Genomic DNA, 14668 nt, shown 5'->3' with positions numbered 1-14668 from the left:
GCTTATCTTTTTATCTTATCGGCCTTTTTTCCTACGCCGATAGCCAAAATTTCTTCGAACATATCGATCCCGCCAAAGGCGAAGCCCAAATTCCATTCACCAGAAACTACACCTTTTGCGCTGCAACCAGTCGCAAAAATGGTGAAACGAAAAGTCGCCGCGCTCGAGAAGATCGATGCCGATTTGTAGGTTCAATTGCAGCTGTACGCGCATATAGTCCCTCATTATGCTAACAATTTGCTCACAGCGCGAGTCTTCAGTACAAAATCCGGCGAGACCCAAAGTAAGCTCTTCGTCACCAAATACCCATCTTTACTACAAACGATTGCTTATACGTTTTGTCCTTCATCTAGATCTTACAAGGATGATTTCATGAAGCAATGGGGCCAATATGAGGCCCAGCGCGAAATCTTCTTCATGTCCCCCACGACGGTCGCTGCCGACTCGGTCGAGTCTTTCCACAACATGATCGACCTCATCGCGCACGTTGCCGACTGCTATCCCGAAGAGACTCGCACGTTCCCGGACGATCTCAAGGCCATTGTCTCCGAGAACCATGAAACGCTTCACCCCGAGCTCAGAGAAAAGGTCGTCGGAAGCCTGGTGCTGCTGCGACGAAAGGAAGTCATCGACTCGGCTGCTTTGCTGACAACGCTGTTCCCGATCCTTGTGTCGTCACGAAGCAAGTCGATGCGCGCGATGCTCTTCCAGAAAATCCTCAACGACTTGCGAAATGCAAACTCAAAGTCCACCAATCATCCGCTGAATAGGACGATTCAAGCGGTGCTTTACAACCTCGTCACAGCTGATCGCTCTTCGCCAAGGGCTATTTGGGCTATTAAGCTGACGCGCGAGCTCTGGAAGCGACAAATTTGGACGGATGCGAAACCAGTTGATATCATGAAAGAGGCCTGTTTGGCGGATAACGAAAAAGTCATTGTCGGAGGTGTACGGTTTTTCCTGGGTGGCGACAAGGAGCGTGAGGAGCTCGAGGACGAAAGCAGCGACGAGGAGATTGACTTGGCCAAAGTGAGACATCAAATCACTATTAACAAAAAATCAAAAAAACAGAACCAGGCATACAAAAAGGCAGTCGACAAGGTCAAGAGACAGGAAAAGAAAAAGTCAAAGCCTCACCCGCTCAACTTTTCCGCCCTGCATCTGCTGCACGACCCTCAGGACTTTGCCGAGCAATTATTCACAAAGCATCTGCAGGGTACCAAGAACAAGCTCTCACTGGATACCAAGCTTCTCATCTTGCAGCTGGTCACCAGATTAGTTGGTCTACACAAGCTTACTATTGTGCCGCTGTACTCGTGGTTCATCAAATACCTTACGCCCAAGCAACAGTCCGTCACTTCCATCTTGGCGTCTCTAGCACAAGGTGTGCACAACTTGGTGCCTCCTGATGCTCTGGAGCCCCTAATTCAAAAGATTGCCAATGAGTTCGTCTCAGAAGCGTCAGCCTCAGAAGTCGCAGCAGTTGGTCTAAATGCCATTCGTGAAGTGTGCTCTAGACAATCTCTTGCCATGACGGAAACGTTGCTGCAAGATTTGGTCCAGTACCGCAAGAGCAAAGACAAGGGTGTCATGATGGCTGCCAAGGGTCTCCTGTCACTGTACCGCGAAGTGGGCGCAGAGATGCTCAAGAGGAGAGACCGCGGCAAGGACGCCACCATGGGCATCAGCCACGGTACAATGAAGCAGCGCAAATTCGGAGAGGAAGAAGTCGGCGGCATCGAAGGCCTGGATCTTCTTGCTAAATGGAAAGAAGAGCAACGAGAGCGGAAGCTTGCTGAAAAGGGAGATGATGCCTCTGGTGACGAGAAGGATCCGGATGCAGATGGATTCAACTCTGACGAGTGGGAAGTTGGCTCAGAAGACAGCAGCGACTCCGGGGAATGGATCAACGTCGAGCACTCCTCAGACGAAGACGAACCCGCCCCCAAGAAGCGAAAAGGCGACGGCAAAGACGACGAAGAAGACAAAGAAAACGCACAAGAAGCCGCCGCCGAGCTCGAGCGCATGACTAAACTCGCCACCACCACAATCCTCACCCCTGCCGACCTCGCCAAGCTCCAAGAACTCCGCGCCGCCTCCTCCGTCCAAAAAGCCATGGGCAGCAAGTTCCGCAAACAACAGAACAAGCAAAACCAAAACCAGGACGGCCACGTCGACGACGGCCTCACCGCCGAGAACATCGAGGCGCCCATCCGCCTGCGCAAGCTGACCAAGGAGGAAAAGGTAGCGCTCGCCAAGGAGGGCAAGCCCGATCGCGAGGAGCACAAGAGCACGACAGCCATTCGCAAGTCGAAGAAGGAAGCTGCGGGGAAGAGTACGAGCAATAAGGAGAAGCAGCGCAAGAAGAACTTCTTGATGACGCTGGGTAAGGCGAAGAGTAAGCAGAAGAGGAGCTTGGTTGAGACGAAGAAGGTGTTGAGGGGCCATGTGGAGAGGAGTACGAGGGGAGGAAGGAGGAGGAACGGTACATAGGTGTAAAATATGGGTGTATTGGGGGGGGGATCGTCTGTTTAATTTGATAGATATAGGTCTATAAGGAAGCGTGTTGTTAAACAGTGTCTTGAGTAGACAAAAGAAGGAGGAAAGTACTACAGCGGATACAGTATAATACGGACATAAACAAAATGAGTATTCAATGTTGTATATTTGCCATAGAATCATTATATGCATAATATGAAGAGAAACATGCAGCAATGCTGGTATCCAATGAAACCCACCAACCCAAATACTGAAAGAAAAAAAGACAAAAACATCTACACAGATTCATACCCAACATCCCTTCACTGAACGTTGGTGACCATGGGCTTCTCGTGGTCAATCTTCTCTGCAATCTCCTCATCATGCGTGTGGCCCTGGGTGCCAACCTCAGTCTCGCTAAAGGCATCGACAACATCGCGATACGCAGGCACAAAGTTGACGCAAAAGGCGTATGACCAAGCCACGATGAAGAAGGCGAGGGGAACGACCATGCTGATGCCATTGCCCTGTCTCTCTGCTGCTACAAAGGTCAAAGGCGGGACACAGGCGCCGCCGACAACACCACCGACAATGAAACCACTGCCACGCTTGGTGTGTCTGCCGAGACCCTTCATTCCGAGGGCGACAATGGTGGGGAAGCAGACAGATTCGAAGAAGAGGACGACGTAGAGCATGGCAATACCGGTGTCTCCTCTTTGGGTAGTGGACGGGCAGATGAAGACGATGCACAAGCTGATAAAAACAAGGAACACCCATCGTGGCTTCACAAAGCGCATGATGCCACTTCCGGTGAATCGGCCAATGGCAAAGGCAGCCTGGGCGCCGGCGAACAGCTTAGAGCCGAGACTGCTGGAAGTGCCTGGTTTGGTGTATACAGCATAGTTGATGAAACCACTGGCAATTGCAACTTGAGCACCAGTGTAGCAAAACTGAGCAAGGGCGGCGTGGAAGAGTCTGTATTGCTTCCAAAGCGGTTGGTCGTCTGAGCTGCCATGGGCTTCTTGGGCTTGGAATTCCATATCTAGAAGCGAGTTTGACATTAGCTGGCTGAGTTGAGAGGATCCGTTACAGCAAAAGACTTACCAGCATTTGTGATCTCGGGAATATTGGCCAAGAAGAATAGGGTTGCCAGGAGAAGGACAAAGACGACAATGGCCAGGTAAACCCATTGTACGTTTTGGAGAGCCTTTTCGTCACTGAAGTTGAAGAAGACGTACGAGCCAAGGACAGGGGCAATGACGGTACCGATTCCGTTGAAGGCTTGGGAGATGTTGATTCGGAGCTCGGAATACTTTGGCGGGCCGCAGACTAGAGTAATAGTATGTAAGCAGGGGTCGAAAATTGAGAGGGACAAATTGAAGCATAATCGATTGAGAGATCGTGACGATACATACCTGTGATGAAGGGATTGGCGGCAGTTTCAAGGGAGCCAAGGCCATTGCCGATGATGAAAATGGCGGCGCAAAATCCTCCAAATGACTTCGCCTTGATGCAAGGGATGGCGATAGCAGCACCTACAGCGTAGAGGAAGAGACCCCAGATAAAGACGGCCCTGAAGCCATAGTGGCGGAGAATCCAAGCCGCATGGCCGAGCGAAGCCAACGGATACGCGCTGAGACTCGATGTTAGCCAAGTTTCTAAATACGATAAAGCGCGGTGCAATGGAATATATATGTTTGCGCGATGCAAAAGAGAAACCCACCCAAAGTAAGCGGCCTGAAGACCAGAAGAACGCGCTTGGTCGATATGAAGCGTGTTCTGAAAATGCTTGTTCAGCGTATCAAGCAGGCCATAACTGAATCCCCAGAGGAAAAACAGGACGGTGACAAGCGCGAGAGGAAAGATTGATTCTCTGAGAGTGAGCTCTGCGGCCCTTGTACGGCTCTTGTCGTTGGCCTTGAGCGTTCGGGCCTTGAAGAATGTTGAGACGCCCATGGTGATAAGCTCCAATCTGGAGGATCCAACCAAGAATGAGAGGCGGTAAGGAGAGGAAAAGACGAAATTGACTCTGGGACACTCTCGATCAAAATTGCGCTCTGGTGTTGGGAATGCGACCCTTTTGACTCAATTCGGTTGACCCAGCCCCTCACATCACCAGCCAGGGTTTCCTTTGACTCGTAAAGAGCAGTTCTGGGATAGATAGCGCATGTACATCGCATTGCAACGCTGCTTTCCCTGGTAAAATGGAGACATGATCATCCGGCCTCAAAGTCCGGGTTGGTACTAGCCTCGCCGCCCTAAAATCTCCCGTCGGCAAAATGGCTCCTCCAACGAGCTGCGAGATGCCTCATTGCTGTGGGTTCTTTCGCGTCTTTTTTTTAAAGTGTGGCGTCTTAAACCCCGACTTATTGATGTGGCTGCCATGTTATTCGCATACGAGGGGGACAAAGGAGAGGCTATCCGCTTCCTCGGTGGCGTCGGTTCGGCTGCTGGCGAGAATTTCTCCGCATCAATAACGGTCGAGTCTCTCCCGAGCTCAGTGCCAGCATACGCAGAGACGGTAGCGATCTGTACGCGCACAACAGCCGTCGACCCGTCTTTAGCAACTCTGGAGAAAAGACGGGTCTCGGAGGTGGAGGCGTCTGGGATTGCTGGGGTTGAAGGAGGCGGGGAAACCAGGACGGCTGGCCATTGGCCTGAAGCGAGCCTGGGGATGCTGGATCTCGAACCAAAGCTGCCCCGAAAGCCTGGTAATTACGCGCTGGAGTGGGCGCAGAGCACGAGGAGCACGAGATGGGCCGATGGCGAGTCGCAATGATGACGGCAATTGTTGGCCGACAGGCATGGCCCCTAGGCGTTCCCCAGATATCATCAACATCGTCACAGTGACTCGACCACAAGAATGCCTCGACGTCGTATCCGGCATAATTGCTCGCTGTCCGTAGAGCTGCGCGATCTGCTGGCGCTAGAAGCCCTGGAATTTTCCATTGCGAGCAGAGACGAGAGGAACATTCCCCTCACGGTTCGTGGGGTGTTCAACGCAGCTCATGGGCTGGTAGCATCTGCATTTCGCGGTCCCACATCGCTACTGTGGCCCGGTTGGTGCCTATATCATCTTCGCGGGGACTGTCAATTGGCTAAGCATAAGCATATTAGCTGCGTGCGGAGAAGTTGTTTTTAGTCCTTCACACCCATTCCATCCCAGGGGGCGACCTGCTTGGGCAGTAGAAGTAGCTGTACATGGAAAGAGGGATGAGATGCTGCAGCGCAAGATGTAAGTGTCCCAATTTCAAGCAAGGAACGGATATTGGTGCCTGAAGTGGTAGCGGTATTTACCTATAGTAGGCAGTCACTGAGGCACTTGACTTCGATGTTTCTACTCCAGATCCAACGTCAGGCCCATCACGTGCAGCAGCCGATCTCTGGACTTTAATGTCTTGTGAGAAGTACCTACCCATGTACTGCATCCTGCTAACAAACGGCTGTTGGTTTTAGTGAAAGATTCCGGCTATTTAGCTTACAAGTGGCTGACTCGCTTTCCATCGATCTTTGAAAGCTCCCGTCGGCTTCTTTCATTTCCCCAGATCTCCAGCCCTTTCAGCCCCAAAAACAAGGCGCCCCGGATGACTCTGCTGGAACTACATACCTACTAGTAGTAGCATCAGCCGGCTGGCTAAATTAGGCAGCGAAGGCCTAATATTATAGGTACCTGTAGTGTCACTACCACGCTATGCACCCAGTCCAAGAGAGGCTGTTCCCCAACTTGACCACATTTTGGGGTCGACTATCGCATCGTCAGCCACAATACCGCCTTTCAAGGATGGGTTACTTTGACTGTAGCTGAACGATTCGCGGATAGTACAAAACGCTTAATATTTTGACATTGCCTGATTTGATCTCGTGGCACATCTAGAGGCTCTGCCTCATTCTCCCGTCGGCTATCATAAGCCGAGACTCTCAGCTCAGTAGTGAATATTGATGTTTGTCAGTCAAGGAGCCAATTGATGTATAGCTTTGTCATTTAAGCTTTCATACATTGTACTCCACCGCCCTAATATCCTCCATACTACCTCAAATAATCTATTAGTTCAACCATTCGAGGTCGTATTATCTGTTTGCCGCCTCGTATATTTGAGGCTGTCTTAGCAGGGCGACTGACACGGGAGCAATAATAATCTCGTCGGTTAAATAAGTCCTGTCTAGCCTTCCTCTCGTGCCATTTGCAAATGTTTTATGATTTCTATTAATGCCCTTTTTTAAATTATTATTGAAACTAAGCGACGCTGACATGGGTTATAAGTCATTGTTGTTGACTCTGCTTTGATACAAGGGCTAGACTATTTGCGTATATCTCAACGCGTATCGGCTGGACTGCAGGAGGAAGCCAAAAATACATGACGTATTATTGATAGAAAGCATTTGCGAAAGCTCTTGGGTCTACCAAATATCAAGTAATAAACCACTGGAATTTCAAGAAGTTGTACTTTGAGGACTGGAAGTTCGAAATTCTAGCTTTTCACCGATGGTTTGTATCCATACTAATAGCGATGAAGAACTTAGAATAACTCTCTGATGATCAGAATCATGAGCATCTAGAATAAGAATGCTGTGATAAAACTTGAACCTTAGCCGCTGTATATCATCTGCTTCTACTCATCGTCTTTGAAGTCGAAAGTAGCTTAAGGAAGGAAGAACAAGCCGTCCCTTCGGTATACTGAATAGCCTTAAAGACATAGATGTTTGGGCTTTATGGCATGATGGGTAGTTATCGAGCATTAGAAGTAGGGACAAATGCAAATTGTTATCCCATGGGATAAGTCACTTGAAATTAGGATACATATTTTTCCCACGACCTGAAGTACCAAGTCTCGCCGACTGTCTAAATGTTACATACCATACGATCGCGCCAGCTCCAGCGATACGGTGCCGATATGCCATTGGGTGAGTATATACTTGACTTACAGATGAACAAAAGCGCTACAAATATGTTTCTCAAGATAAAGAAGTTTAGTATAAAATATCCAATTGACCTCAACATGTCAAAGCATCTAAGCCATGACCCACCTCGGTGAGCTGACATGCGCCATGGTGGGGCCGTTAGTCGCGGGGCTCACCGAGGTCAAGTCGGCGCCTCAATTTATTTTTTTTTTTCTTGCCGCGACAAAATTTCAACAATACCAAGAGCTTGTTCCGTAGCCTTGCCGAAATGTCCAGAAATACGGTGCAGCCCAATGGATGGGTTGCGATTAGATTGCCAAGTGAAGTGACGCGAGTCCTTCAGGTTGTTCCCCATACGTGAGCTTTTCTCTCTTCTGAGTTTTCCTTGCTTGACGGCCTCTGAACTAACGGGATCTCTAGAACCATTTCTCTAGGCAAATACGGCTCATTCCCGAGTAATCTTCTAATCGAACGACCGTTCCACCTCACCTACGAGATCCAAGACAAGCTCGACGGCGAAAGCTTTCCCCGACTCCGGGTCGTTCCCGGCACAGAGCTCAATGCCGATAAGCTCGCCGACGTGAGCGCCACCGAGTCCGCCGATGCGGACGAGGTCATCGAGCCGGGAAATGGAGAGGAGCTCACGCTCGTTGACGAGAGCGGCAAGGTCGTCGCGCGATCTACCCGCGAGGTGATTGACGAATCTGCCCGCCAAACGCTCACAATGGCAGAGATCGACCAGCTGAAGAAGGAGGGCGCGGCGGCGGGCAAGGAGCTCATCGCCAAACTCATGCTCTCTCACACGGCGATTGACCAGAAGACGGCATATTCGCTGGCCAAATATAAGCTGCTCAAGGAGAAGAAATACATGCGAAGGTTTACCGTCCTACCTCTTGACGTGGCCATGCTTGGACACTGGATGCTGTTTGAAAGAGATGGAAGCAAGGTCATGGAGATGCGACAAGAAATGATTGGCTTGCTAGGATGCTGGGCCGATGTTCATTTTGGCGGGTTGCCAATTGACGGGGAGCAAGGTCCCCATGGCGGACGATGGCTGGCTGTTGATGACACAGGCGGCCTGCTGGTTGCAGCCATGGCCGAGAGGATGGGAATACTGCACGCTGAGCCATCGGAAGGAGACGAGGCAACAAAAGAGGCAGTCGAAGATGAAGAGAACCCAAAGACACAGCCTGCCGGCGTTGAAGCAGATGCGGCGGCGGCAGAGCCCTCAGCGTCTCCCAAGGCCCAGCGAAGCAGGCCCAAGCGACCGCGAAAAGATGATCTCGAAGATCACTATGCTCTCACAAACAGCATTACCCTCATTCACGCCAACTCACAACCCAACCTCTCTCTCCTCCGCCACTTTGACTATGAACACAGCGACCCCAATCCCCCGTATCCGTATCACCCGCTCTTCACCAACTTGCTACCCATATCCTGGCTCCAGCTGCTGGATCCAGAATCCGACCCTACCTACTCCGAGCCCGTACCCGAAGTAGGGTCCGACGTCCTCTCTGCCTGGAAGACCAACCGCCGCGCAAACTACCACCGCAAGCGACGGCGATGGGCTCGCACGCGTCAAATCGTCGACGCAACCCGAGCAGGCGGCTTCTCCGGTCTCGCCGTAGCAAGCACCATGGATCCCATCTCAGTGCTGCGTCATGCGCTCCCTCTGCTCGCAGGCGGCGCCCCCGTCGCCATCTACTCACCGACAATTGAACCCCTGACGCAACTGGCGGACTGCTTCAGCATTGGCCGCCGCGGCGCTTGGGTTTCCAATCCTCCGGCCGAGGCGGAGGGCAAGACGGCCGTAGAGCTTGAGAATTGGCCGGGCACCGCCGAGTTCCCCATCAACCCGGCGCTGCTGATCGGAGCGCAGGTGCAGACGAGCCGGGCGAGGAGATGGCAAGTCTTGCCCGGCCGGACACATCCGTTTATGACGGAGAGGGGCGGGGCGAGCGGTTACGTGTTTACGGGCTGGAGGGCGATTCCGGCGGAGGGTAATATTACGGCCAGAGGCAAATTCAATAATAGGAAGAAGGCAAAGACGGGATAGTTGCGGTTATCAAGTGTGGTGGGAAATAGAATGAGTTGAAGTTGATGACGGGTGGTACATGAGAGTCTTAAAGTATGAATAGAAATTTCGAATACCCTTTGCGTGCATGCAAATTAGACCCCATTTTCATGCCGGAATTTCCAGCCAGGCGTGCAGTAAAATAATGATAGTATTCCCCGGTCTAGATGTCTCCAAGTACGAAAATTCCACCTCTCTACAACGACTTGCCCATAAACTTTCTCTTCGTGAAGCTCAACCACCACTTGCTCGGCTTAGTCTCGTCTTCCTCGTACACTCTAGCCAGTAACCGGGTGGCAAGCTCCTGGCGGACCTGCGCCATGTACAGCTTGAGCTGCTCTGCGTCCTGTCTGTCCCGAGGAGGCTCGTACATCTAAAGTTTCAACATTAGTCTCGCTTTTCATCCTTCAACCGTATGAGAAAAGGCGAACCTGGTTCAGAGGGAATGCTGGGTCTCCGGGAATGGCAAAGTTGAGATCCAGAGCCAGGTTGTTGACCTCCTTGGCGGCATCGCGGGCAATGGCATTGGGCTTAATCTTGGTCAGGCAGTCGCTCACGAACCAGATCCCGTAGACGAGCAGGCGGTCGGCAGGGCCCTTGATCTCAAAGTTGCGGAAGAAGGTGTTTGCGCGGAAGAGGCGGAGGACCTCGTCGAGAATGTCGTAGCTCTCGCTCTCGATCTCGGGGGACTCGTAGGCGGGCAGCGGCGGTGACGGGAAGGGCAGGACGTAGGCGGGACCGCGGGTCTTTGTGCGGAGAGGCAGGAGAGGGAAGTTGCCGATGAGGCGAGGAGGGTTCGGGTCGGAATTGAAGTCGGAGTTGTAGGCCTGGCAGTTGGACATCGGGTTAGCAAGAGTCGAAGATGCATTCGAGGAGAGTGCTATAGGGAGATGCTGAGAGAGCTCGAGACGGGCACGCAGTCGGCCATAGCACCACCGCCGATGCGGCCTGCAACAAGACGAGCGCCGTCTGGTCCTCTCCGCCAACAAGGCAAGGCACGTACCGGCATCGTGAACTGCAATGGCGCCGTGCCGCGGAAGAAGCTGCTGGGAATGAGGTTGGAAGCACGAGATGCTGCAATTGGCGGGGCTCCTCCTAAGACACAGCCAGACAGACCCATGGAGGAGCTGTCGTCAACCCGAGTCGCCAAGTGGGGCCAGCGCCGAGCTCAGGTGCCTTCTCCGTGCTGAGGTAAGCGCGCGCCACACGGACCTCCTGTGCCACACCTCTCAGGCAAAACAGGGCAAATCAGGCCCGCAAAGCCGCCACACAGCTGCCGGCTGCCTAGATCACGTGAGTTCGCTCTACGGTCGCGCCGCCTCGACCTCCCTGGCCCGACGCGCCCGCTTGCCTGCGGCCCAACAAAAGGTGTGAACATTTATTAATCGACGAATTGCCCTGCGCGGCGCGTTTGCTGCATCGAGAGAAGAGCTGTCTCACGTTGTTCCTCAGGTGCCGAATTTGTGTGCCTACAAAAGACAGACGACGCCCTTTTTGCCCCTTCTTTCATTCACGATTTGTGATTTGCCCTTCTATAATAAGCGACCATCCCTGCACACGCAGAATATCACCACTTGTGGTTTCTTCATCTTCATCTCCAAATCTCTCCTGCCCCCGTTCTTGGGATTCTACATTTAATCCTTGCACTTTTTTCTTTTCCTTTCTTTTTTTTTTGTTCCTTCCAGAAACAAAGAAGGGGGGAAATTCCGAATATTTGGAGAAAAAAGCAAAGTTTGCGGGGAAATTCAGCAGGGAATAGACGTGCAGCAGGCCGTTACATTTTTCTGTCGCGTTTAACGCGGGGAAGGGCCTCAGCCATTCAGAGACAGACAAACACATGGTAAGGTGTGAATCACGCGAACACGAGATCTCATCTAGAAGCTGGACAGCTTCAACATCTTTCGAAGTCGAATTTAGAAGAAAGGAAAATTATATTCACAGTGACCCTGCTAACACATGTATAGCTTCATGTTTCGCCGAAGCGCCATCATCGCCAAGTTTCGTGCCTTCGTGGACGAGATGACCAGCAGCCCCTCCATGCCGCCATCTTCCGACCCCAAAGAAGATGACGACAAGGTTATGGAGTCGCCTGCGTCCACGCCACCAACCACGCAGCAGCCCAAGTTCGATTCATCACCACCACGACGAACTCTTCCTTCACGGCGTGCAGCTCGACGGCGCCGCCCACAAAAGGGCTCCCTTCGGGACATCCTCCGCCAGAACTCTGGGACTTCGCTCTTTGTGCGCCCCATCGGCTGGACGGATCTCCATGCCAGCCTGCTAGGTGTGCGCTTCTGTGAGCTGCCGGCTTGCGACACTCCACGACCAAGCAACCTGCCAGGCTCTCCGCCGACGCAGGGCCACATGCGACCGTCGCCCACCATTACCAAGCTGAGTGACGCGCTGACGGAGATTTTGCTGCTCTCGTCGGGCCTTCCCAAATCAACTTCTACTGCCGTCAAGACTGTGCTGATGACGCTGTGGCCAACAGCGTTTGCAAAGTGGCAGCTGTTCCCGGATCTGAACATATATTTCGGTGACAAGGTTTACCATGATGCAGTGCGTGTTCAAGCCTTGTGGAACTTCCCCTCACATACTTCGGCCTCATCATCGCAAAGCTCAGTTGCAACAATACCAGCACGGCCTGTAAGCTCATCGTCAAGTCCGCCTGCTCACTGCACTGCAAACTTGCCGATGCTGTGCTACATTGGCAAGAACCAACTTGCATCAATACGCAAGTGCATCTTTCGTGTAGCGACCGGACCAGGTGACAATCCCAACATCCCCGTCCAGAGGCTACAGCAGCTTCGCGCCAAGCTTCTTATCCCAGCGGATGCTGATAAAGATGCGCATTTCGTCGGCATCTTCTTGGCCATGGCGCAGAGACATTTCTACACACCCCCGATACGAACTTTGACAAGAGAATCATCCCTGGGATTACAAAAGCCTTCTTCTCGTCGACCCGACTTTCAAGATGTCAAGATGAGAATCCTGACGCATGACAACGAGACGAGCGAGTTCTTGGTCTATACGGGCCATGTCACAGCCCAGTTTTTGGATCGGTTCTTCGACCCTTCTGGCGCCTTTTATGAGGACGACGGCACGATTGCGGGAATGAAGATTGAATATACCCGCGTTCCCATCTGGCCCATCCTGGGACTACGAGAACGACTCGGCAAGGCTTTGGGAGAGGACATTGTGGGGTCATTCGATTCAAATCAAATGGAGACGTGGGAGTTAGATAGCGAGTCGAGATTCTCAGAACCAGGAGCTAGAGGCGCAAACATCAAGCGAAAGCGGGCAACTCCGACAGCGCTTGATGGGAGCTTGGATGAAGAATCCGACGAAGATCAGCCCGCCATAGAGAAGAAGCGGTGTCTGAGCGAGGAGAGAAATCTCGTTGGCGTTGCGGTTTAAAGGCAGAAAATGGCTATAAATGGTAATGCATGGACGTTGGCATTGGGCGCTAAAGGCAAAACTTATGACTAAATGTAATGTCTAGAAAGGGGGGGCTACTATATACCAAGGCAAGATGGCGCAGGGTCGAACCCGTGGATTCTCGGTATTTTGGGAGGACAGCATTTGACTTTTTTTTTTTTTACTCCGGTCTGCGGATATGACAGGAAGCTATCTCGCATGATCCGAAGGCTTCACAGTTGCGGTGCTGAGATTTCAAGGTGGTGGCAAGATCAGACCATCTCGTTCTCAACTAGGCACTCGAGGACTTTACTTTTGTATCTTATTCTTTCTTACAAGTTAGGCGTGTAATGATATTACTGGCGAATTGATTCGATATAATGTTTGAGCATAGACTAGAGTGAATATGCTTGGCTGTATTGTATCGACTGGCGGAGCGAAAGGGGTGTCGCGCTGTGTGTTTGGTGGGTGGTTGCGTCTTGAAGATTATGCAGATGGCACGACAGAATCTTTGAGCACATTAAGTAAGATATATCTTCCTGTATTACGCACAAAGTCTGCATCCAAAGCACCTAGTCAATGAGTTCATTGCTATATTTGATGGCTGATTTCAAAACCTACATGTAGAGGTGCCTATCCAATGTAGAGCATGTGACTTTTCCTTCCTGAGGCACGCATCGAAGAGCCTCTTTTCTTCCTATATTGCGTCCCCCAACGGCCATCATCAATTCCCATCATCAAATTCCATTATCATCCCTGCAATGAGTCAACTAAGACACGAATTTTTTTTTTTAGTAATATCAGGTGAGACAAAGCCGTTGCTGCATGGATCTGCCCTCCTATAGCGCCGGTGGCTTGCTCTATCGCCATCTCGCGGCCCAATACTCTTACTCCGCCAAGACAAAAGTCCAGCCTCAGCGTGCATCGTGAGGTATTTCTCTCCGCATCCTTCATCTTGTGCCTGAGCTGACCTGTGTATCCCCAATAGGCAATGGGCAATGGGAGCTAATGTATGTGTGCCACCCCATACACAACTGACCTCGGCTCCCAACCTTATTCATGCCCCTGCCAGCGTCTTTCATCGCCTTTAAACACCAATCCTTTTACATGTGCTCTCAATAGTTTCAAGAGCTTACAATTCCCCGTGGCTCGACTACGACGACTCCAGCTTCCAATGCCTAGCCCCCTGCTGGCGTTGCAACTGCACCCCGCATTTCTTACCCCACGGGGAAAAATGGACTTCAACTAAGAGCTTCTTTGCTCTTCTAGGCAGCTCAGTAGGACAAATACAGAATACTACCGGCAGCTGTCAAAGGCGGGGTTTGGAAAGTTTTGCGACATTGAGTAAGATGGCCGAAGCGTCGACAGAAATGCACCGCCTCTGCCCTTTTCAATGCAAGCTCCACAGAGATGTGGCACGAGACCATCCATGAGTGAGGAAGAAGGCCCTTTTTGTGTCCAGCTCCGGCTGCAGTGTAGCCCTTACTTCTTTGCGCTCCGGCCTGGCCGCGGTTCCTTATTCACGCGAAGTATGAGTGGACAGCTGCTGCTTATGAATGTGATGGTCTCTGTTTGACGCCCAAGCGGATACGTTTTGTTCCGGCCAAGAGGTCTAGTCCTCGTTCTTCAAAATCACTTTTGTCTCCAAATGCTGCTGTGTGGGTGGAGATGTTCATTTTTCGACACCACGTTGAACCATGCAGAGGGCAGAAATTCAGCCAGAGCCAAGATTTTTGCAGAGACACTCCAGGTCGACCATAATGGCCTCTTGAGAATTAGTCTCAATTCCCCGCAGAGGCC

General features: G+C 51.6%; 6 protein-coding genes across 6 annotated transcripts; 4 read left to right on the top strand and 2 right to left on the bottom strand.

Annotated features, from left to right (window-relative positions):
- Positions 1-138: 138 nt before the first annotated feature.
- Positions 139-2493, top strand: TGAM01_v205843 (hypothetical protein; the record flags this gene model as incomplete). Its single annotated transcript, XM_018803971.1, has 3 exons — positions 139-185; positions 248-283; positions 354-2493. The coding sequence occupies 3 exons, from the start codon at positions 139-141 to the stop codon at positions 2491-2493; spliced, it is 2223 nt and encodes a 740-aa protein (XP_018662709.1).
- Positions 2494-2801: 308 nt separating this feature from the next.
- On the bottom strand, positions 2802-4434 carry TGAM01_v205842 (MFS transporter, FHS family, L-fucose permease; the record flags this gene model as incomplete). The annotated part of the gene is made up of 4 exons (XM_018803970.1): positions 2802-3520; positions 3583-3807; positions 3894-4111; positions 4202-4434. The coding sequence occupies 4 exons, from the start codon at positions 4432-4434 to the stop codon at positions 2802-2804; spliced, it is 1395 nt and encodes a 464-aa protein (XP_018662708.1).
- A 3211-nt stretch (positions 4435-7645) lies between these two features.
- TGAM01_v205841 (tRNA (Adenine-N(1)-)-methyltransferase non-catalytic subunit) lies at positions 7646-9433 on the top strand (the record flags this gene model as incomplete). The annotated part of the gene is made up of 2 exons (XM_018803969.1): positions 7646-7734; positions 7798-9433. The coding sequence occupies 2 exons, from the start codon at positions 7646-7648 to the stop codon at positions 9431-9433; spliced, it is 1725 nt and encodes a 574-aa protein (XP_018662707.1).
- Positions 9434-9647: 214 nt separating this feature from the next.
- Positions 9648-10571, bottom strand: TGAM01_v205840 (tRNA (Adenine-N(1)-)-methyltransferase non-catalytic subunit; the record flags this gene model as incomplete). Its single annotated transcript, XM_024549732.1, has 3 exons — positions 9648-9824; positions 9883-10278; positions 10455-10571. The coding sequence occupies 3 exons, from the start codon at positions 10569-10571 to the stop codon at positions 9648-9650; spliced, it is 690 nt and encodes a 229-aa protein (XP_024405491.1).
- On the top strand, positions 10342-12868 carry TGAM01_v205839 (hypothetical protein; the record flags this gene model as incomplete). Its single annotated transcript, XM_018803967.1, has 3 exons — positions 10342-10623; positions 10685-10821; positions 11416-12868. 3 exons carry the CDS (start codon positions 10342-10344, stop codon positions 12866-12868), a joined length of 1872 nt encoding a protein of 623 aa, XP_018662705.1.
- A 1012-nt stretch (positions 12869-13880) lies between these two features.
- On the top strand, positions 13881-14117 carry TGAM01_v205838 (hypothetical protein; the record flags this gene model as incomplete). The annotated part of the gene is made up of 1 exon (XM_024549731.1): positions 13881-14117. The coding sequence occupies one exon, from the start codon at positions 13881-13883 to the stop codon at positions 14115-14117; it is 237 nt and encodes a 78-aa protein (XP_024405490.1).
- Positions 14118-14668: the final 551 nt, after the last annotated feature.

The sequence above is a fragment of the Trichoderma gamsii genome (assembly GCF_001481775.2).
Source record: "Trichoderma gamsii strain T6085 chromosome Unknown Scaffold_19.2, whole genome shotgun sequence".
NCBI classification, from domain to species: Eukaryota; Fungi; Ascomycota; class Sordariomycetes; order Hypocreales; family Hypocreaceae; genus Trichoderma; species Trichoderma gamsii.
The sequence above is the reverse complement of the archived record's forward strand: the minus strand, read 5'-3'. Positions and strand labels throughout refer to the sequence as shown.